General features: G+C 44.7%; 3 protein-coding genes and 1 long non-coding RNA gene across 5 annotated transcripts in view; 2 read left to right on the top strand and 2 right to left on the bottom strand.

Annotated features, from left to right (window-relative positions):
- Positions 1 to 1,994: 1,994 nt before the first annotated feature.
- On the top strand, positions 1,995 to 3,550 carry LOC133219560 (olfactory receptor 2AP1-like). The gene has a single exon (XM_061366963.1). The coding sequence runs from the start codon at positions 2,599 to 2,601 to the stop codon at positions 3,547 to 3,549; it is 951 nt and encodes a 316-aa protein (XP_061222947.1). The 5' UTR covers positions 1,995 to 2,598; the 3' UTR covers position 3,550.
- Positions 3,551 to 3,680: 130 nt separating this feature from the next.
- Positions 3,681 to 4,929, bottom strand: LOC133219561 (uncharacterized). Its single transcript, XR_009727467.1, has 2 exons — positions 4,753 to 4,929; positions 3,681 to 4,213 (listed from the first exon to the last, which is right to left on the bottom strand). It is a non-coding gene; the product is annotated as an uncharacterized LOC133219561 (long non-coding RNA).
- Positions 4,930 to 9,078: 4,149 nt separating this feature from the next.
- DAD1 (defender against cell death 1) lies at positions 9,079 to 10,966 on the top strand. Its single transcript, XM_061367051.1, has 3 exons — positions 9,079 to 9,391; positions 10,107 to 10,257; positions 10,780 to 10,966. Exons 1-2 carry the CDS (start codon positions 9,151 to 9,153, stop codon positions 10,235 to 10,237), a joined length of 372 nt encoding a protein of 123 aa, XP_061223035.1. The 5' UTR covers positions 9,079 to 9,150; the 3' UTR covers positions 10,238 to 10,257; positions 10,780 to 10,966.
- Positions 10,967 to 14,740: 3,774 nt separating this feature from the next.
- Positions 14,741 to 22,691, bottom strand: part of LOC133219562 (T cell receptor alpha chain MC.7.G5-like) — a 52,415-nt gene continuing 44,464 nt past the window's right edge. For both annotated transcript variants that reach the window (XM_061366965.1, XM_061366966.1), the window contains 4 exons: positions 17,484 to 17,747; positions 17,002 to 17,049; positions 15,733 to 15,838; positions 14,741 to 15,259 (listed from right to left, as the gene is read on the bottom strand). In XM_061366965.1, coding sequence (XP_061222949.1) covers positions 15,244 to 15,259; positions 15,733 to 15,838; positions 17,002 to 17,049; positions 17,484 to 17,747 — 434 coding nt within the window. In that variant the 3' untranslated portion in view covers positions 14,741 to 15,243. The remainder of the gene's footprint in view (positions 15,260 to 15,732; positions 15,839 to 17,001; positions 17,050 to 17,483; positions 17,748 to 22,691) is intronic.

The following is a 22,691-nucleotide window of genomic DNA, read 5'->3' on the forward strand; positions in this document are numbered from 1 at the left end:
GACAGCCAATGTCAGAAAGGTCTCACTTCAAAGATGATCTGTGCCACAGAGTCCAGCGTCAACCAGGTCCTGTCTTTATGGAAGATCTCAGCCACAGAGGATCGCTTTGGTTAAATAATCACATTTATACTCCTGGTGCAGATACAGAAATGGGTGTAAGCGGTGTAGATAAACTGGAGCTTCCGGGAACTTTAGGTGTTACCTTCTGCTTTCTCGGAAGGCTGGTTTGTTACTGTTTTTTCTTTGTTCTGTATTTATCACAGGCTCTGAGCTAAGCGTATCAGGGATATCCTGTCCCCTCAGCTAAGTAGTTAACTTTTTGTGTGGTATGTTTCCATCACTGGCTTGCCTTTATGGCTGCTCCATCAGTGGATTTTTTTCAGTCTTAAGGAAAGAAGGGTCAACAGGACCTTATTGCTTTCAACAAGTGTCTAACAGAGGAGTAAGCTGAAATGACTCTTGGTGGGTTCCATATCTTTAAAATGCCTCTCTTACTCTCTTTTCTCTTTCTCCCTGCATTGCTGACCACTCACACCAGGTATGATATTACTTCTTGCTATTGTTGCAGTTATCATCTTGATAACTTGCTTTTGTAGCCAACAGCATAGGGCAAATATCTTCTCTTTTTACTAATAAGGTTTGTACATTATCTAGCTGGAAAATGAGGTGATTTCCCATATTCCCATGGGGAAAATGGGTGTGATTTTTTTCTTTTTCCAATTATTTCTGCATTCTGTTCATCTCTGTCTTTCAAAGGTTTTATTTTCCTTGCAGAGACATCACTTAACACCCTTGAAAAGAGGGAGGTTTTCCTGCACTGTCTGTCACTCTGTTGCCTATACATAGGACCTAAATAGGTACAGCAAGATTCATTTTCTTACAAAGGCAGCTATTGCCAGTTTAGACACATTATTTCCAACCCTAACTATTCTATGATTCTATGATTCTGATGTGGGACAATTGAAGAGGTTTGGTAGATAAGACAGAGGACCTGGATCAGATGCTCACCATTCTGGAGTGGCAAATAAGTAGCAAAAAAATGGAAGTTTTGTGACAAAGTGTTTTGTCTCTTTAATAGTCTCCTCTCAAGGCAGTTCTTTTACTTTCTAAAACTTTCTTATTGTCTGAAAAGAAACATTACTCTTAAGAGCCTCCCACAGCCCCAGTTTTAAATGCCTCTAGGAGAAGTGCTAAGGGAGTTACTCTGCAAATGACAACAGGAGATGCCAGGTTTTGCTTTTTTTTTCCCCAAGGGAAAAATTACATGTATCATGAGTCAATCTAGAGCTTTCCAGGCATAGTGAGGCTTATTTACTGAGCAGGTAGAAGGACTGCATAAAAGATGAAGAAGGGAACTCTCATAACATTTCATAACAGTCTTTGAATATGACACGGTGAAAGCCTGGTGATGTTCTGCACTACCTACACCCATCCACTAAGAAATGGAAAATGAATGAACACGGTAAGCTCTTTCAAGACTAAAAATTAAAGAGGAAAAGCTGTGTTAGATTTTTCTTGGGAAATAGATAGGAGTGGGAAAGGTCATTTTACATTTCTGCATTTACAACCCTCTTCTGCACCGCTTTGCCTTTTCTTAGTTTCCTTCCTTATGAAAACATCCTGGTTTAAAAGATAAAAAACTCTTTCATTTTCAACTGCCTCATGCAGAGAGAAAAACAGGTCATTTCAGTTCTTCCTCAGTTCTCATACAATTTATGAGGAAGAAAAAAAGGGTAAAAAGATACCAGGAACCATTTTCAATGAACTGAAATTAACTTTTTTTTCATTTTCAATGAACTGAAATTAACTTTCTTTTTTAAAAAATAAGCATACAAAAAAAGGAATCATTATTCTGAAGCTAATAAAATACTGGCAAGAAAAGAAAAGTTTTGAAAATAAAAATAATTGTAGGTTATGTAATAAAATTGATTTACTTTTTTTTTTATTATTTTTATTTTTTTTTAACTTTTCTTAGCCACAGCCGATCTCTCTGAGGATCTCTGAACAGAAGAGGCATTTTGGTTCAGACAAAAGCAGACAATAAGCAGGACTTACTTGTGCCCACTGAACATCTTTAAAACCAGCTTTACATACCAGAAAATACAGTAAAAACTGAACATTAAATACCTTTATCTTTCCAAGCTGGTAACAGGGGAAATAACTTTATTACCTCCTTTACTACCTACTTGGCCATCAAACATGGTTGCTTTATGATTGGGAAATCATGATAAGCTGCAGTAAATCAATACTTGACTCTTACAGAAAAATGGCATCTCAAGAGATGAAACTGAAAAGTACAAGAAAATTAAACATTTCTACTGCACAAGATGCAATCTATGGTTGAGATTCAAAGCAAGTACCTGTGAGTGTAGAAATTATTCTCTGAATAATCACTGCAAATCGGCTTTTCCAACTCTCCAAAGAAAGTCAGGTCCCTGGCATTCACTGAGGGTGCAGTACCAGGCACAGATCTTTCTTATTTCACACGAAGCCTGCAAAGCAACTTCCTTTATTTTATTTTATTTTTCAACATCTGAATAATAGTTTAAAAGCAGATTAAGTTTTTATGTTAAAGAGTTTACTGTAACTGTTACAGTCATGAGAACAGAGCAAGTGAATAAAACAGCCGTCATGGAATTCATCATTCTAGGTTTCCAAAGCATCCCAGAAGTACAGTTTATCCTCTTCTTGGTGTTTCTAGTGATCTACATTACAACTGTGTTAGGGAACCTCCTGATCATGGCGCTGGTTGTGACTGATCATCACCTCCACAATCCCATGTTCTTTTTCCTGGGGAATCTGTCATTCTTGGAGACCTGTTACACCTCCACCATCCTGCCCAGAATGCTGGCGAGTTTCCTGACAAACAAATATGTTATTTCACTTCAGGGTTGCTTTTTGCAGTACTTTTTCTTCACTGGGCTAGCAGGTGCAGAATGCTGTCTCCTGACTGTCATGTCTTATGACCGCTACATCGCGATATGCAAACCATTACATTATACAACGATAATGAATAACCGGTGCTGCCTCCAGTTAGCAAGTGTCTCTTGGGTTAGTGGGCTGTTGGCTAGTGCCACAGTCACCTCTCTGATGCCACAGCTAACGTTCTGTGGCCCAAATGAAATCGATCATTTCTTCTGTGACTTCACACCAGTGGTAAAGCTCTCCTGCAGTGATACCCATTGGATAGAGCTTGTAACATTCATCTTGGCCTCCCTTTTGACACTACCCCCGTTTCTCTTGACACTCCTATCGTATGTGTACATCAGCAACACTGTCCTCAGGATCCCATCCTCCACAGGAAGGCATAAGGCTTTTTCTACTTGCTCTTCCCACCTCACTGTGGTGACACTTTTCTATGGGACCTTGATTGTTGTGTACTTGGTACCAAAGTCAAACATGCTGAAAAACCTCCACAAAGCGTTCTCTGTCTGCTACACAGTTCTGACTCCACTGGTCAATCCCCTCATCTACAGCTTAAGAAATAACAACATAAGGAAGGCCCTGAGGACAGCAGTGAACAAATGCAGCGTTTTTCAAAAGGCATGAACAAGCTCTTGTCAATGATTATGTGAAACTGAAATATCAGGCTTTAGAAAACTCATCTGAACCTAAAGTCATCTTTTTTCTTGAAAAGGAGACAAAAGGAGTCATGTAAGAAAGCGCCCTGGCTGCTGGACTCTTGTGGCAGTTCCTTTTATTAGACTAATTAATGCATGCCAACATCACAGAACCATCATCATAAAATCACTGAACATTTTGGCCTGGAAGAGACCTTAAAGCCCTGCCTCAGCTCCGTGCCCCAGTGTAAATTGCAAACTGCTTAAGTGACGAATTAGTGCAAAACTGATTGAAGAATAGGAAAATCCCTCAATGTTGTGAACAGATTCTGCCTTTAATGGTAAGCAACAAAGGGATTGATATAATTCAAGGAAATAAGTCATTTTAATCTGATGAGAAAAGTCATACTGAGATGCTTGTGCAAGCCAAGACTTAGTGCTGGATACTGTCCAAAAACCTAAAGAAAATGTGTACAAGCAATCAGAGTTGCTGTCTCAGATGATGTTATCACAGACTTGAGCACATTTCCATGTCATTCCTTCCTTCAGCTCTCATAAAGACGCATTTCTAAATCATTTTCTTTTCCTCGTAATTTCACAGGGGATCTTCCAAAGAAACATTGCATTCTTGATGGAAGCTTTTTCCAAAAAGTCTAAGTGGGATAGAAAAGCAGAAAGAATTCATGAAGAAGGGTTAGCAGGGAAAAAAAATAAAAATTAAAAATAAAATCCTGACAAATGAACCCCAAACCATCCCCTCGGGAGGCATGGACTGCTGGTACAGCCCCTCATGCCTCACCTACACCAACCTACTGCCCTCCTTGCTGTTGACATTGGTGCAAGCAAGCCCCTGAGGCCCCAACCCTGCTCCAGCTGCTGGCACACAGACCCACTTACACACAAAAACACATCCACAGGCACATACGTGTGATGTACATGCCCAGAAACCAGCCTTAGATACCCATGCACTAGCTGCATAGGTACCATGCTGAGATACCCTATGCAGTAGCTGCCCCTTGGATCCTTCCCATCTCCACTTGCCACACACACACAGAAATGGCTCTCTCAGGTGATGTCCAGACCTCATGGGCTCTGCAGGGTTTGGCTTGGTCCTGCTATTGAACCCTGGAATATGTCTGATACCCAGCCAAATGTTACAGCCACTTCAATACCTGCTTTACAAGCCCCTTACCCTACCCATGCAGGCTGCTGGCCTCTCCAGTTCCTGCCCACATAGGGCCCAGGGACTCTGGTTGCTGGCACTTAGACAAAACTTTAACCTTTAATCAACATTTAACCAATCTTCCACCTCTGAGCTGCCAGGTTCCTCTAGGGTTTCAACAGTTAAAGCACACTGTGCCGCAGGCCACAGAGGTACAGACACTAAAGCAAACCGCTTTGTGGGAAAGACCTATGCCCAGCTGAGGTTAGGCTATATCTTAAAGATAAGATAGGTATTTCTAATCTCATTCTGTGGCTGCTTTTCTCAGGGTTTGCAGTTTTTCACCAGGAAATGAAGTCCCGCACACGTTTCTCTTCAGGCTACCCTGCTCTTTCCATATCCCCACCTCTGACCCTTGCTTTATCCATCCCCTACTATCTTTTCTACAGTCCCAAAATGTGTTTGCTGGCATCCTGTTACAAGTCCCCTCAGACTGCCAGTGCTAATGTCCCTTGGCCCACAAGGGGCCAAAATCAAAGGCAAAGCCATGTAAGAGAAACTGCAGGTCAGAGGCTATTGCAAGACAGTGTCTCCTGCTTCCTGGACAAAGCCCAAAGACAAGGACAGCGACACAGTGCAAGGACCCTTATCATTCAGTGCTGTGGCTTGGTGTTGTCTGAAGCATCTCCTCATTTTGGGTCTGTGCTCATTTGATATCACAATCTCATACATCACAGCAAGCAAAGCGGTTTGCAGCTTTCTGCTTTATCTCTTGGTAAAACAGAAAGCATGCGGTTAAAAGGGTCCCAGGAAGCAGATTAACCTGAATTACATGTCATGCTGGCAGGATACACGGAATGAAAAGGTGAAAGTGAAAGCCAGCAAAGAGGAGAAGCAGACGTTTTCTAAGAAGGCTGAAAAATTCATGGAGCAAGTCTTCTGGAAATGCACATTAGGGCATACAAAGGAGAGGAAGAGAACTGGAATAGTTAACATGCATTTACCAAGGGTAAACCAGGCCTGACCAATGTGATTGCCATCTCTAAGTATGGCACTATGAATGGGGAGAGCAGTGGCCATCATTTACCTTGACTTTAGCAAGACTTTTGACAGTCTCCTCTCTCTAGGTTAGGACACTGTGCTCTGAGTGGACAACTGGCTAAGTAAAGAATAGATGGGATGATTAGGTCCCCATGCGATGACCAGCCCCAGCTGTGTCTCAGCCATGCCCGTGCCTGTAACCTGCTGAGAACATCAGCTGGAGAGTCCTTCCACCATGTCTCTTAACATTTCTATCACTTGTCCATCTCTCCATAGAGACAGCTCTTTCCAGGGTTCATGTCCTGAAGAAAGTGGAGCTCAAGGGGACCACAGTAAGAGATGGGATTATTTCTTTTTTAATTAAGATTTCTAATTTTTTTCATGAAAAGAAGGCCCTGGCATTCTTCTCCAATGGTGATCACTAGGCCTCCTGTTTCTGTGCACAGTGAGTACAACAGGTAAAGACAGTGCGAACTAGAGAAGGCAAAAGCTTTGCACATAAAGCCTTTGACACTGCTGTGGGTGGCAGTGATGACAGAACAGGCTAGAATAAGAACACTTATTGCCAGCACATGAATCAAACTTGGGACTCTGGCCACTCGTTGCTTGACCACAAAGACACTTCTACCTCTGTCTGATCCCCACCAGGATATAAGCCAGAGTCATTGCCTTTCAAAATGTCTTCATTTTCATTCTTCTGGTCAGGCATCATTAAGATGAATGACAACCAACAACAATGCTGTTTATATTGACTGAAACACACCTGAGAGCTCCCTAATTGGCTACACAATGCTTAAAACTCTACAGGGAGTGGCAGAATGCAGAACTCATTATGGCTGTCAGCAGTTTAATGAGCCCCTTGAGCAATGTGGTGCTACCTCCCTGTTGTTTGTAGCTACAGCAAAACCTGGCAAGGTGCCTTCAAGAAACACAGAGAGAAACAGAAAGCAAAGTTACTTGGAGTTTTAATAGAGCCCAGCGTGAGATGGAAGACCAGAAACGTCTCTGGACGATGTTTTCCCATCAGGGCTCATCAGAGCAGAAACTCATAGACTTTGCTTACAGGCAGCACAGCAATCCAGAGATTCATCCTGTATCAAACTTCCCCTACAGAGGCCAAAGAGCAATCCCCAGCTATCAGGAAGGTGGTCCTTTCAGTCAGCAGTCCAAATACGTGGCATGTGGAATGGAAACACCATGAACCCACCTCTCCAAACCTGGAGATACACAGGTCCTGCTCAGTCGTAACGATCAGTGAAGACACTGTGACTGCAACACCTGATGCAGAGAGTTGACCAATGTACAAGGGGGTTGTACAAGGGGGTCGTACAAGGGGGTTGTGCAAGAGGGGATAAAGGAATTTTGCCTGTTTAACAGAAAGTGTTGTTTGCAAATACCTGCCCAGCTTGCCATGCAGTACCAGGACAATAGGCTATTGATAAGGGGGAGAAACAGACTGATAAGAAACAGACTGATAAGAAACAGACTGATAAGGGGGAGGCACAGTTACTTAGATCCAGTGAAGACCAGCTTTGTGATTTGGACTTTGACTAGACTCCTAAAGAGCATGCATGATGGCTAGAGGTGAAAAGTTCAGGCTCGAGGAAGACTCATTTATTTCATCTTGAAGACCCCTACTCACAAGAGGAAGACTCATTTACTTCATCTTGAGATTCCTGCCCACGACCAGAGGGGCACTGCGCAGGCACAAAGGACCTTCTAGCTCATTATAACACGAAGCAGGGATAAGACATGAATATGTATAGGCGTATTGTGCAAGCTTATGAGCATGCATAACTTTAGAGAATAAATGTAGAGGGAAACAACACTGAGGCACGCATGCCTTTCGAGGAACTATCCCCCATGCGTCTCAGTGCTGAATAAAAGCATACCTACTTTACAACTTTAACGAGTTGTGGAGTCTATCCGTGTATCACACCCACTGCTGACACATTCATGAACCACAAGCCAGGCTCCATCCTCAACACACTGGGTCATCTCTGGAGCCAAACACATTCAGGCCTAAATGTGGAAACTCAGACCCCATCCTCCCTTACATTAGACATTGAACCCCTCCTTCTCTGCTCTGTGAGATCAAAACCATTAGGTTAATGGCTGCCCAGTACTTGGGCCTATGATGCTTCCTTCCAGGGGCCATTGAGTCAGCAGGACAGGCACGAAAGGAGTCCCTTCCTAGAGAGCTGTATATTGTAACACACTAAGCAAAGCTCTGCCACTGCTCTTGGACAAGCATAACCCCGCTCTGGGTTAGCCTGATACATGGATAGACTCCACAACTCATTAGAGTTGTAAAGTAGGGATGCTTTATTCAGCACTGAGGCACATGGAAATTGCTCCTCCAAAAGCATGCGCGCCTTTCCTTTGCCACATCATTTATATTACATATAATGATTACCTAAACAAGAGATTGCTTCACACCTAATACATATGCAAAACCTATTCCCGTCTAGGATTATAATTAGTTTTCTGGCATTTGTCCCACTGATGCATCTGTGCAGTGCCTCCTGGTGGTGGTAATTAGGGGGCCATGAGGATGAAGGCCTGTAGCTCCTCTTCATCACTGCAAGTAACCTCTTGCTTTCACGCAGACTCAATAGGGTTTTGGCTCCTACCCAAACCTCAGGTTTGGTACAAGAGAGTTTTATGTATCTTAAAGCAGAAACTTGTCAAGTTTGCAAATTTTGTTACTCTGGCTATCTTTTGTGCCTTTTCTTTCTAGAGATACTATTTAAACAAGAATGTCTTAAATATTAAGCTATGAATCTTATCTACTACAATTCTGCCTAGCAGCTGTAACTCCTGCAATTCTGCTTCACCGTTCTAGCAACTTTTGACTCCTACGGTTCTGCTTCACCAAGCACAGACAGTGCTTAAGCAAGCAGGCACAATGTTAACCCTTTATGTCCCGGTATCAAGCCAAGCAAGAGTTAAGGACTTGCCAGGCTTTTCCTAGGCTACTTTTAGCTTGAACTTATTTCAGCTTGACCTTGCTGGCAGCCGCAGCAGCAGCTCTCTGCCCATCAGATCACTGACTGAGGTTTAACTCACGCCCATGGCCGCACAGGACCCGCTCCGTACCGCCCGCCCTCCCATTCCCATCCCCATCCCCATCCCCATCCCCATCCCCATCATCCCCATCCCCATCCCCATCATCCCCATCCCCATCCCCATCCCTTGCCGCGCCACGCCTCCCGCACATGCGCACCGCGCCGGCAGCGCCTCCCAGCTCCGCCCCTTAACGGGCAAGCGCCAGCACAGCACCCTCTGACACGGCTGCGCGCTGGGCTTGCGCCTGCGCCGTCCCGCCGCGCCCCGGAAGCACTGCGCGCAGCCGCTTCCGCCCAGCTCAGCCGGGCCGGCGGGACCATGTCGGGTGCGGCGGCCTCCGGTGCGGCGGGCGCGGGCTCGGTGGGTTCGGTGGTGCGGCGTTTCCTGGCGGAGTACGGCAGCGGCACGCCGAGCCGCCTCAAGGTGCTGGACGCCTACCTCCTGTACGTGCTGCTCACCGGCGCGCTGCAGTTCGGCTACTGCCTCGGCGTCGGCACCTTCCCCTTCAACTCCTTCCTCAGCGGCTTCATCTCCGCCGTCGGCAGCTTCATCCTCGGTGGTGAGTGCCCGCCGTGGCCCCGCGCGGTGTTCTCTGGGACCCCCTCCACACAAAGCCTGAGCCTCCCCCAGCGACTCCGGCACCCCCAGCCGGAGGCCCCCGGCCCCTCAGAGCGCTGCTTGGAAATGCCCGTTTGCCTTGTAGGAAACGTAGGATTCCCTCAACCCGGCAGCCGGGGAGGTCCCATAACAGCCTCCAACGCCCCTCCCGCCCCCGTTGTTCTGCTGCCAGAAGCCCCCTGGTTCCTGCCCATATGTCACTCCCAGGGTGTCCTCCCTGGCAGTCAAGGAGCCCTCCTTATTACTACTTTATGTTTAGTAGTGCCCATGTAGTTTCACTCCAGCTCTAGCAATGACTTTTTCAGGGTGTTGCTCACTCATAGTACTCCCCAAAACCACCTTGCTCCTGTGCAGCCCTCCCCAACACACCCAGTGGAGGATCTAGAGATATCGCTGTGTTTACACTAATCCCATCTAAGCCCATTCTTCGGATTCGCTTGCCCCCCCCCCCCGATGGTGTAGTGCTATGGCAGTTGATTGTATAAAAGCCCTGCACAAATCCCTTGCCAGTGTCCCGTTCATCTTACAGTAAAGATGGAATTACCTTTTCTTGTGGTAGCCACCTGGAAAGGCGTCCCAGACTGGGGTGGGCTGCCCCAAGACAACTGTGCTGCTTTTTCTGGTCACTAATCTCTTATCCGTTCTCTACCATACAGTCTGCCTCCGGATCCAGATCAACCCCCAGAACAAAGGCGAGTTCCAAGGCATTTCACCAGAGCGGGCGTTTGCTGATTTCCTCTTTGCCAACACCATCCTCCATCTCGTCGTCATCAATTTTGTTGGCTGAGCTCTAGAAGAGACTCTAAGGTACGGATCCATGTGGTCACAAAAGGGGGAACCCCAGGTCACAGGACTGCAGTACTTCTGTACCTGGGAGAGAACGAGAAAGATAGTGAATCTAGCTCACAGCTTTGTCTTGGCCAAGTACAGTAAAGCTTTTGGGTTAGGATTTATGGCTTTCTGATTTCATGCATGTAGTTTCTTCTTTGGCTTTTATCATTTAAAAAGCAGCTTAAGTAGGAGTATTACACAGACTTGCTCATGTTTCCTCTTATGTGATAAATACTCTGTTCTTTGAAAGAGAGGCTTTGGATGCTGGAAGTCCTGGGCTGTTTGGGTGAGGATTGTCCTATTTGGAGGCCATGGAATGGCTGGCGTCTTAAGTCTGAAGTTTCTCAGCAGATGAGAGCAGGGAGTTGGGTGCTGGAAAATGGAGGATATGCCCTGTTGTTACAGTTGCAAGGGGCTATAAGATCATTGGGGCCTGTGGGGTATTTCCCATTGCAGAAGCCTTGCTCACATTGCCTTTATTTCTTTCTTTCTTACCAGGTCTTGAGCTCTGATGTCAAACGTGGCATTGGGAAGGGCTGTTCCCCAGCAGAGTCTTAGCTACTTCTTGGTGGAAGAAGGAGACACAGGGCTCAAGATTTCTTTCCCTCAGACTGCCCTATGGAGGGGTCTGCTCCCTTGTTACAGTGACTGTAATCCTTTCTGTCAATAAAAACCTTTTATGATACTGCCGGCTTTTCCCTATTGCTGATCAATACAGAAATTCTTCTGACACCCAAGTTTCGTCTCAGGCATAGCTCAGTGCCTTTTACCTCCTGTTCTACCCAGCAGGCTTTTTTCTGTGCCCCAGTTTCAGAGGGAAGCAGGAAACAAGTCATGGAAACTCGGTTGTCATCCACTCTTTTCATCTTCCTATTTCCTGCCCCTCCACACCTTTGGTTGGAGAATTTACTGGTGTTGCCTTCATGCATGAGGCTCTGTCCTTGCTTCAGGCTTGTCTGGTGTGCTCTGCAGCAGAAACACTGGATAGGTAAAATATATGTTGACATAATGTGGAAGGAAATGTTTGTCTGCTGGCACTTGGGAGGTAAAATACGGGGTCTGAAAGCTTTAACTTCAGTGTTAGATTATGGCTTCTCTTCACCACCTTTTTCCTTTTAGCATTTCCAGATGTGCTGCAGCCATTAAACCTATAAAAGTGTGAAACCTGGGGCTCCTAAGTCTCTTGCCTATTATAGGCTCTGAAGAATGAGGTATGAGGGAGCTGGGTCTTTACTGTCTCAAAGGATGCTGTCTGGGTCTGGTAGGAAAAGAGAATTCATGCCAGCTCTGATAGCACCATCTCCCTCCAGCCCCAGGCATTAAGCTGGGTTTGTACTGCCGGGGAGCAGGTAGGGAACATGACAGCAAGGCAGATCTTGTAAATGAGGCACCGAGCTCTTTCCCGTAAGAGAGGCCCTCAGCCAGGCAGAGCAGAGCCAGCGTGTTCACAAGAGGCGGAGCAGCTCCGGCTTTCCCCTTTGCCACTGCTGTTTGTGAGCTGCTAGTGCCTCCTTGTGGTTTGCGTGGCTCGGTCTCCCCACGGTTTGGCTTGAGATTGCTCCAAACAAGGACACTTCTATGGCCACTTCTGCTTAAGCACTACATGGAGCCTGTGGAAAAGGGGAAAAAGTGGGGGTTCTGTAGGGTTCCTTCCCCCCGCTAATATTTACCAGCTTGCAATGCCACTAGTTGCCATGAACTCAGCAGTAGAATTCAGGTCCCATTAGAGCTACTTCCACATGTGATTAAGTTTTAACAGGTCTGTAGATAACTTGAAGCTTTGTTCCTTACACAGACCATACTTTGGTGACAGATGTCAGGGTAATTTCTCCAACAAAACCCTAGAAAGGGTGCAAATTCATCTACTCATAACTAGGTATTAAGGGACTGGTGTTGGGGAGAGGGTGCTAGAGATGGACCATGGTGGTATCTCCTTCCTTGCTAATGTGAGAGGACTCTGGCCTGCCCCATCTTCCTCCCTTCTCTTTTGAGTGAGAAGTGAAAGGATTTTTCTGCCCAGATTCACTGCCTGTATAACAGGGTGCAGAGGCCTATCAGCAAATTCACAGTTCTAAGATCTCTCCCTGCCACTCACCATGCTTTATAATGTATTTTTTCCCTTTGTTTACCCTGCCCATGCTATAGATAGCTCAATCTTTCCTGCCATGCCCAAAACAACTTCCCCCCAGAACTAAGAGCAGGCTGTGGGGAAGGGGCAGGAAGGGAGGGTGCCTTAACCTCATTCAATATTGGCTTGTGGTCTAACGTCTGCTGTTCTTTTCCACACGCATCTCCTCCTCCCTGCCACGTGTCACACCAGCCCTGCTCCCCTCACCCCCTGTTTTGTGCTCCACTTTCCAGAGGAAGTGGTTTATGTGGTTGGGTGTAGAAGAGCAGCAAAAGGTGACCCAGATCTTGTTTGTGGCATCATGGAACTGGTGGTGCAGCCTCTTCCTGCCCCACCTGGGCTATCAGACCCCTTCCACATCCTGCCCTACGGTGTTATTTCCTGCCTTTGCTTTGCACTGCAGGCTTGCTTTCTTGAAATAAACAAGAAAGAGCAAAGTGGTGATGATATCTCCACTAATATCTCTAAAGTATATTTAAACTAGACCTACAAATTCAGTGTTTTGCAGATCATGTACTAAGAGTCACTTCAGTCACAACATTTATCTATACACCCATTTCTCACTTGGCAAATCATATTACTGGGGTCATTTAACCTGGAAAAGGCTAAGATATGGAAAAAGAGGCAGCACACTGTTCTTCCTCTTTGACCATACAGCTAGGTGCAGGTTTGAAGTGCAACACAAAACATTTCAGGTGGATAAAGGTAGTGAGCATGGAAACCCTCCTTCCCTGAAGGCTTCTGGAATGCGATTACTCCATTGGAAATCTGTGAAATGTAATGACTTGCTTTGTAATTCAAATCTGGTTTAGGCAGCTTCATCAAGTGACATGACAGATCTCATCATGAGCAAAATGTAAGCTTCAAGAGCTGCCTAAAATCTCACATTTAAAGAGCTGGAGAGAAATCAGTGGCTGTTGTTTCAAGGGAGAGGCAAGAGAATGAATCCCTGAGCATCTGTACCCAGAAAGCTTGAAGAGGTCAGTAACTCTGTCACCCTGTGACCTGCTAAATGGTCAGGTGGCAGCACTGTGGCAGGAGACCAGGAAGACTATTGTGCTGTGGCAGGAATGCTGGCCTGGTTTCCACACAGGGCCCTCTCCCACATGAAGCACCACAGCTTTTGTCTAAAAGCATTTGAAGCATGAGCCTTTTCAAAATCAGAGTTCCTTACAATTGCTGTGAATCCAGCAGGGTGAGAAATACCCAGGGAGGGAGAATCACCCCCATCATCCAGCAAGGCTTTCCCTGCCACTCAGTTTGGACACTGGTATGAGGTGTGAGCAAGGTTCAGGCTTTGCAGGAAAGGCTGTGTTTCTTTCAAAGCACCCTTCTCATTTCTCCCTCCAAATGCATCTTGTCAGTAGCAGTCTGAGCCTGGAGACACAGTCTGGACAGTTGGTGTCATTAATGCAAAGCAGGGACCTTATTCTCCAGTGATGCTTGGGAGTGGGGAACATTCAGAGGTAGGGCACTTTAGGTTTCTGTGTTCTCCATAGCAGTAGGTATCTGCCTTCAAGAGCCTGGACTACTCCCCTTACTGTGGGCAAGCCATATTTTACCTTTGTCTTCACATAGTGCAAACTCTACCCTTGGAAGAGAGCTGCTTTCCACCATTCCCCTCCCTCCAAGCTCTTCTTACCCAGACACAGCAAGGATATTCTGGTATTCTGGGAAGAGACTCCGTTGATCCCTGCAGTGGATCCCCCCAGTCCTGGAAAAAATGCCTGGTGGCCAAGCCAGGCTGAAGGGAAGAGTCAGATGCCCTTTCCCTCCTTCACCCTAAAGGCCAGGCTCATTCCTAAAGCTCGTTTGAAGGGTGAAACAAGTGCCTCAAACTACAGATACAAAAGACAAACAAGTTTCTTATTTTTGATAAGAACTGTTTAATAGCAGCCAAAGGCCCAAAGAAATGCCAAAGACATCAATGTGATTGCCAATACAATTCAACCAATAGCGGCATGTGATTTTTACATGCATGCAGTGTTTCCAAGGAGCACAGACATGGGCAGGAAAATATTTCAGTATGGTTTTATGCAATGATTATGAAAATAAATTGGGAAATCTAAGATCATAAAATCATAGAATCCTAGAATGTTTGGGTTGGAAAGAAACTCAAGATCATCTAGTTCCATGGGCATGGGACACCTCCCACCAGACCATGTCAAAGATTATTAGAACTAAATAAAAAGAACAAAAGTAGTTTGTATTTTTACTAAATACAAAGCCTAATCTTCAGCTGATTTAAATTCAGAAAATGTTAAGGCCAGATAGACCCCAAAAAGTACTAAACCCCATTGTTTTGTTCTGTGATAATGAAGTGAGTTGGGTGACCCTGAGTAACTCTCCCTTTGCTTTTCAGACTGTTGCAACTGCAACGGTGTCTTTGGGTGTGCACCCTAAGAGGTGCATACCTGAATGCTACCAAAATATGAAAACTTCACATTCAGGTAATATTTAACTTGCAGATTTCAACAAACACCACCTCCAAACAACAGAAATCGGATGTCATTTTAACACCAGTAGGTAAGAGTGATGTTTGGTAATTTATAGTCATGCCAAACTGTGCTTTATGAAAAAAGAGGCATTGTTGTGCTAAATGAATCAGGCATCTGGGGGAGCAGAATGCTGGAAATTTTAAGCTTAGGTTTAGTAAGTTAGGTTAGGTAAGCTTTGGAACAATGCAAATAAAGCAATTTAGATTATAATGGCTGGCTGATACACAGATAGCAAGTGATATCTCTTTCAATAGGAATGCCTGTGTTCCCTCTTGCAGATGATGCTCTGGTAAAGATTCCTCAGCAGACTTTTTTGATACTTCAGGACTGCACCATCTAGTTACTTACATTCCTGTAACAAAATAAAGGTGTGTTATATCATTATTTGGGATACAGTGACAAGATTGCAGACCTGAAGTGTCTGGGCAATAAAAAGAGGAGAGACACTGGACCAAAGCTAGTATATTAGGTGTAAGGTCTTAAAGTCAGTAAGCATCAAACATTCCCATCTGGAGACTGGTCAGGGGATGAATTGGCTGGATGAATGCAGACAAGAGAGGGATGTAAAATAGAAGGGAGGGATATCTAGAAAGAAGAAAAAAGTTAAATTTGCATGTGGATAAGAAAAAGTAAATAGACTTCAGGGGTGGGCAAAAGCAATGATATGGCCAAAGGAGTGGAGGGATTTTACTTTTGGTATACAGAAAGGTGTATGCGTAGACTGCATAAACACTTACTACAGAGAGAAGGAACACTCACAGCTAATGAACTGATGCAGATGTTTTCTATCAGAGGCCTTGCCATCCGCCCCCCATGCATACTCACTTTTTTTTCCACACAAGTATCGTCATCAGGACATTAAAAATTATTCCTTTCATTAAAATTATTTTCAGAGACAGCTGTGATAAAGACATTGTGTTCAGGTTCTCATCTGTAAAAGGAACAGAGAATGAAAGTCACAAGAGCACTGAGACATCCTCGCTTCCAGAAAGACTTACAAGCACTCTTAATGAAACTGTTCTGCTTTGTATGACTGAGCCATCTAGTAGAGTAGCTCCTGAGACAGTGAGTGGGACTGTCTCACAGAGAAACTTCAATTTCTTCCAATTGGTGATTCAAGGGCCAGGTTTTCATTCAATAACCATTTACTCATGCAATATGCAAGTCTGCCGACCATCTAGCTGGCTTTAAATACAGTGTTTTATAAATCCAGGATGCTGGAGGCATCCCTCTTTCTTCTCCATAAAGTTCTTTACGATAGGCGTGGGGAAAACAAGTTAAATTTGATTCAAAAAACACAGAGGCTACTTGGAATTTCTATTAATCTCAAGTTACAAAGCCATTTTCATTTGCAAATACATTGCTCTATATTGGGGAAGCAGGGAGCTGTCATCAAATACTCATCTTTGAAAAACACCCAGTGAAAAGACTGATCAAATCAGCCAAGTTTACTGGTGGGTGTTTCTCTGAAGTGGTGTTTTGGAAACATTTGGCTAACGGGGTTCTTTTGAGCAAGGTTTGCAAAAGCATAGCTATTCTGCAAACAGGGCAAGAGCAGATGCAGGTCAGCTCCTTTGAACTAGCAGGAACAGCAATTGCCTGGGCCCCAGCACTGGCTAGTATACTCCCACAGCCATGAGCTGAAGCATCTCTTTCCCAGAGGCACTGTATCTTTAGTGCAACCCTGCTTCTGAGCACACACTGCAGAAACCACGTCCTTATCTTTTATTTCAGGTGTTTGTGTACCCCAAAATAAAACTAACTCTTTTGAAGTCTGAAATGCAGACAGGCATCCAGTAAGGCTGACTCATATGGGTACTTTCAGTCATTACAGGATGGGGAGCTATGTTTGGCTGGTCTTAGCAAGGGCATGTAGGGACATGCTACACCAAATTACCAGCTCAGACATGGAAGACTACATTAACCCAATGACTTTCAGCTTTGACATTTAAAGCCTCTGGGGCCCTTTCAGAAATTTCCAGTCTGAGCTTTTTGCTCCAGCAGGATTCTGCAAACAGGAAACATTAACCAAAACTTGGGAAGCCATTTCCTTTAATCAGGACAAGCTTTACTCCTCAAATGCTGTGTACATACCTGTCCTGAATTGTAGAGACATTCCTGTAACACAAAAAGCACTGGAACCTGCAAAAAGTAACAATAAATGTAATTAATAACAGAAATGTACTTCCTTGGAAGTTCATAAAGAGAAATCTGTACTGGCTGGATTAGAGTTTCTGGCTAGTAAACCCTCCCAGAAACACTTATTTCTGCTGGTTTCAGGGCAAGCATAAAACATGATCCAATTAGACTTTAGTGTTCCATTAGACAGAGGAATTTCAAGCTTCATATGCTCCACAGTGTGATTTTAATATCTCTTTGCTGTGACGGTACCAGTCTACCAGCCCTTAATCTTGTTTCCAGCAAGGGGGAACAGAGGCAACAAGTCAACATTCCTCTAGAGTCTGGGAGCATAATGCAGCTTTGCTTGCAGGGTTGGAGATGTGAGTCTGATCATATTACTAGCACAGAGACCAGAGTACCGCTAACCCTGTACAGACATGCAACAATGCCATTACCGCTTTCAGGATCTTCCCCTTCCAGTGCTCCAAATCCCTCATGATTTGCACCACACAGCATTTCATCTTTCTTGCCCCAGTAGGTTGACAGGTAGCTGGCTTCCTGTTTGTTCTCAGGTGTTGTCACCTCCACAACAGTATTTGTCACCTTATCAGCCCTGTTAAGAGTAAGCTTTTCAGGGGAATGATCTGTGATAAGGCACATTTCCACATTCTCGTCATCTTTAGAGACCAGCCTGTAGACTGAAGGAGATGGAGTAACATCTGAAAAAGAAGAAGAGACATTAGATGAGAATACACAGTCATAGTTCCTGATGCTTTTAGGGAAAGAAAGATGAAACCAATGAATGTTTCATCATGTTCCTCCACCTGATAGTGCAGGACAAGATTTTTTACTACATTTTCCCTTGCAGAAGAGGGGTGTGGGGATCTGAAGGCTGCAGATAGAAGACTAAGACATCCGGGTTTTTATTTCTGTTTTCGTGCTTCAAATTCTGCTAGCAAGTCAGTTAGACTAGGATTTTCCACACATATCAAAACATGACCTGTGTTTAAACTCTCTTTGGCACATTTAGTTTTGTAAACTTGTACCCTCAGCATACATTTCATCTTGTCCAGCTCTTGAAGTCTGATTCTTTGAGAAGGTGCTTTCCTAAATCTTTGCTCATGAGTAATAGTAAAATGTGATGGGCATTGCATTACTCTAATGATGAACAGATGAAATATCATTGAAGACTTACTGTAGCAAAGATGCAGGTTTGGGGCTCTCAGCTGACCTCTGGCTGCATTTTCCATTGGACTTCACAGTCACAGGTTTGAATGGGAGTTTCAGTTCACATTTATGAACTAACTTATCTTGTAAGGCTGAGAGTTTAGATTAGTATTTGCTTTGTGCCTGTTCACACACCACACTGCTAAATACTGTAGAAATACTAAAGAGTACGTAGCTCCCACATGAGGACGTTTCAATTTATTCCCATGGGAGAAATTTGAATTCAATCTTGGCTTTTAGAAACTGTCTCAAACCCTTATGCAAGTGTAGCCCCTATCCTGTCACTGAGATAAATGCTTTTCATCAGTTGTCAGCACCTTAAAGAAATAGCCTGCTTCTTTATTAGCATGATGTCAGAAAAAAAGCCTAATCCACAAAGCCTAAGTATCCCTTCTCTGGCCCTTCTACCGAACTGCTGTTTATCTATCCAAGCTTTACCCTGGCTTTGAGGAAGTTAATGAGGCTTCCTTTCCCACCTGTGCAGAACACAGGGTAACGTATATTCTGACTCCTTCAACACCATTCCCAACTCCCATCCTCACAGTTATTGGTTTAGAAATAGATTTCAGTGATGTTTGTTAGGGAAAGGAAGACATGAGCAGATAGAAAGCTTTATGGTAGATCCCTGTATAAAATACAGATGACCCAGGGTACATCATTGTCAAGGAGTACATATATATGAAAGAAATAAGGAGGAATTGATGGAGCTGTTCTGCTTCTCTCTCATAATGAGTATCATGCTTTCTAAAGAGCTACATATCCACCTCTTTCCAAATTACTGTGGTTTTCTCCCTTTCAATCTGTGCAACGCTTTTGCAGGCAGCTTCAGCAGCACCTATTTTGCAAAGTACTCATTTCTTATTCTTAGAGTGGCTGCTGCCGTTGTTCTGGTACTAGAGTCTTTTTTCTGATAAGGTCCTTTGCATGTTTGCACCTTACGAAAGTTTTCAGATAGTCTTGGTAAATATCATCTATGATAACCACAGCGCTGTGACCTGTGCTTCCTGTTATTCCATCTGAATGAGTTGGCGGATGCGTTGGAGGTGCTGCATTGCTATTTGTGACCTCTTCTTGTAGGAAAGACTGAGAAGTAAATCATGATACTCTGAGCTGTCCACCAAGACTAATTTCATCTTTACTGAAGGATATCTTCCAGATGGAAGAGCTCTTAGAATGCTATTCCTGCCCGCTCTACAGAGAAAGCACATTCTGGAGTCTGATTTCAGGGAGAAAGGAGTAGAAGACTGTTCCAACATCAGACTGAGACCTATGCCTTTTTTCCAAACAAGCTGCAATAGAAATCCCAAACTGCTTTAGCACACAGCTTGTATTATGCAGTTTACATCACTCTCCATTCCCTCCAAAGGGAACTTTCTGTATCTCTGGTCAGACTGGAACTGGTGTGACAGAGTTCTTAGATCCTCTTCAGCCTGAGACATGAAATTCCACAGCTAGAGTTAACCTGAAGCTGCTGCCCAACTCAGAGGAAATATACCTCCTCACACACTCCTACAGGCTAATCTTGACCCCAGAGGTGCAACACCAATGACTTAATGAGCACTTTAGTGATGGCTCCCAGTGGAAGTTCCAAAAGGTCTGCCAGAGGTCTTCTATGGGCCCTGCATGGTTAGAGGTACTGTGCCACTATGAGTAGCTTCGTGCATGCGACATTGTCTAAGCAAGCTCTATGTCATGGGTTTCCTTCCACTAGTTTCATAAACTCCTGTTAAGAGTAGGAACTAACCTTCTGATTTCTCCAGGTATGTGAACTTCTCAAGTTATGTAAATGCCTAACTATGAGTGGGGTACACTCAGGTTTGAGATACACTCACAGAAAACTCCGTAGTTTATTTCTTCCCTTCGAAGTTCACACACCTGGAAGAGTGGCACGGTGTGTTGCACCAACACAAGTTGTCAGTTTTACATCTTGTCTCCCAGGAAAGCTCCACAGTTTGTGGAACTCCATTCATTGCTCTGCAGAGCATCTCTGCGGCTCTGCAGTATCCAGCAGACACTGCAGCAACCAAGAGATTGCCGGTGCTACGTTTTGGGAACAGCTTCTGAACTGCAGCTCGCTGCTCTCCCAGCAAACATTCACCTTGGGTTTGGGGGGATTGAAGTTTCCCCCTCAATAACTCAGTGTCCCAAATCTCAGCAATCTTACTTGGTATCACCACGAGCCTGGTCCCATGTCCAAAGGTAAGTTGGTAGCTATTCACAGACACAGTGTTGTTTGCCATAGCAAAAACCTGCATAACACTTCTATCCACCCCAGTCTGCCTGAGTAACATTCCTCAAGGGAATCCCACCATTTTGCATGAACATACTGCTAATGCATTACATCTTCCTTCCATCGCCATGGCTTATTTTTCTTCCTCCCCACACTACAGACTCATTAAATGTGGCATTCCATGCCCCAAGGAAGAGACACAAGGCAATTCTCTTTCAACCTCCATCCTTGACAAATCCAAACCAGTACCACTTATTAAAAGCTATTACAGTTTCTTTCCATCTCTCTTCTTCTATTTCACTTACTTGTTCACCCAAGTTTTCACTTACTTACTTTCCCCAGGATGGAGCCTTTCCTGGTCCACACTGATTAGAGAGCAAGTCTACCACTTCTTTAAAAGGAGTACTAAAACCATCCCAAATAGCTCCACGAAGCCACTACGCTGTTATTTGTGAAGCTGGAGCACAGAATTGTCTCTGTTGAGTCCATCCGAACACAGAGAGGAGACAACTCACCCGGCACAACAAGAAGTTTGGTTCCACTTCCCCATGTGAGTGTTTTCCATCCTCCATTATTGACACCGTGTGAGCTGTCTTTACAAAATGGGTCTCTTCCTCCAGCCACCTCAGTGGGTGCTGGAGGCCTTGGATACATTCAAGCATCTCTCTGGCTCTGCAAGAAGCTATAAATACCCATACAGATTTCCACAAACCTCCTCTAGCCCCTCTTTCTCAAACCGCTTTTTCCATATTCAAAGGCATGGGAGCAATCAGATTTGATTACAGTCACCTCAGGTGTCAGAGATGGAAAGACCCCACTCCTTAAGAACCAGGGAAGGCTTTATGATCCCTTGACCCAAAGCCTTTTTCTTTTTCAGTACAGGGTTTCCCTTTGCCTTTTCTTATTTTTAAGGCTTCTCAATGACACATCCCTCTCATGAGAATGCTTGTCCAGTATCAGGGGGACCATGCAGCCCGAAAGTACTGCTACACAGAACATGGGGAAATCCATTCCCGAAACTGCGTTTCAAGTTGCACATCCAAGTGGGAGTTTTTGTACATGTCCAGTATCTCTGAGAGTCCCCTGATTACATTCTCTGCATTAAATGAAACACTGCACATGTTCTCCTTCCCACCTGTAATGTGACCCAGACAGAGTAAGTATGTCTGAGAGGGCACTACGGTGAACACTCAAGGACTATGGACAAAGGAAACACAGGAAAGATGCACACTCACAGGGTTGGATAGTCAGTCTGGTCCCTGAGCCAAAAGTCAGCTTGTAGGTGTACCCGTAATCACACAGCATTTCCTTCCATAACAAAAAGCCTCTCAAGCCACTTGAGAAGCAGCACATCTCCCTGAGCCTATGCCGAGCCATGCATAGGCAGAGTGGCAGCAGAAGGGTGGCAGTGCTTCCCACTGCTTCAGATTCTTGGGAAAGGCTCTTGGATGTGAGGATATAGTCACAGTTTTCAAAGGAGAAAAGGATTTAATTTATTTTCACAAGTTTTCACTTGCTTCCTTTCCCCAGGTTGGAGCCTTTCCTCATGCACAGTGGTTAGATAGGAAGTCTACCACTTCTTTGAAGGGGATACTAAATCCATCCCAAACTGCTCCACAAAGCCACTACACTGTAAGTTGTGAAGCTAGAGCACTGGATTGTCTCTGTTGAGTCCATCCAAGCACAGAGAGGAGACAGCTCACCTGGCACAACAAGAAGCTTGGTTCCACTTCCCCATGTGAGTGTATTCCATCCTCCAGTACTAACACCGTGTGAGCTGCCTTTACAAAATGGGTCTCTTCCTTCAGCCACCTCAGTGGGTGCTGGAGGCCTCGGATACATTAAAGAATCTCTCTGGCTCTGCAAGAAGCTATAAATACCCATACAGATTTCCACACACCCCCTCTAGCCTCTCTTTCTCAATTAGATTTTTCCATACTCAAAGGCATAGGAGTAACCACATTTGATTACAGCCACCTCAGGTGTCAGAGATAGGAATACTCTACTCCTTAAGAATCAGGGAATGCTTTACAATCCCTGCCCCAGAGGCTTGTTCTTACAGGAATGGCAAAAAGGGGTGGGAATAGCAACACAATCCCAGCCTAGGGTCAGCTCCATCTTCAATCTGGGGCTCCCTCCTTAATCTGACTCTTGGATCAAGAGCACTGTTAAACCTGTGCTTACAAATTCCATTTTGGAGGACTGC

This window comes from Neopsephotus bourkii, unplaced genomic scaffold (assembly GCF_033783945.1).
Source record: "Neopsephotus bourkii isolate Nb327-2 ecotype Australia unplaced genomic scaffold, CSIRO-AGI_Nbou_v1 NB_1370, whole genome shotgun sequence".
In the NCBI taxonomy this organism is placed as follows: domain Eukaryota; kingdom Metazoa; phylum Chordata; class Aves; order Psittaciformes; family Psittacidae; genus Neopsephotus; species Neopsephotus bourkii.

Coding starts and splice junctions, on each gene's coding strand:
- LOC133219560 (XM_061366963.1), top strand. CDS start 2,599: ATGAGAACAGAGCAAGTGAATAAAACAGCCGTCATGGAATTCATCATT.
- DAD1 (XM_061367051.1), top strand. CDS start 9,151: ATGTCGGGTGCGGCGGCCTCCGGTGCGGCGGGCGCGGGCTCGGTGGGT. Junction 9,392..10,106: donor CGGCAGCTTCATCCTCGGTG/GTGAGTGCCCGC, acceptor TCTACCATACAG/TCTGCCTCCGGATCCAGATC.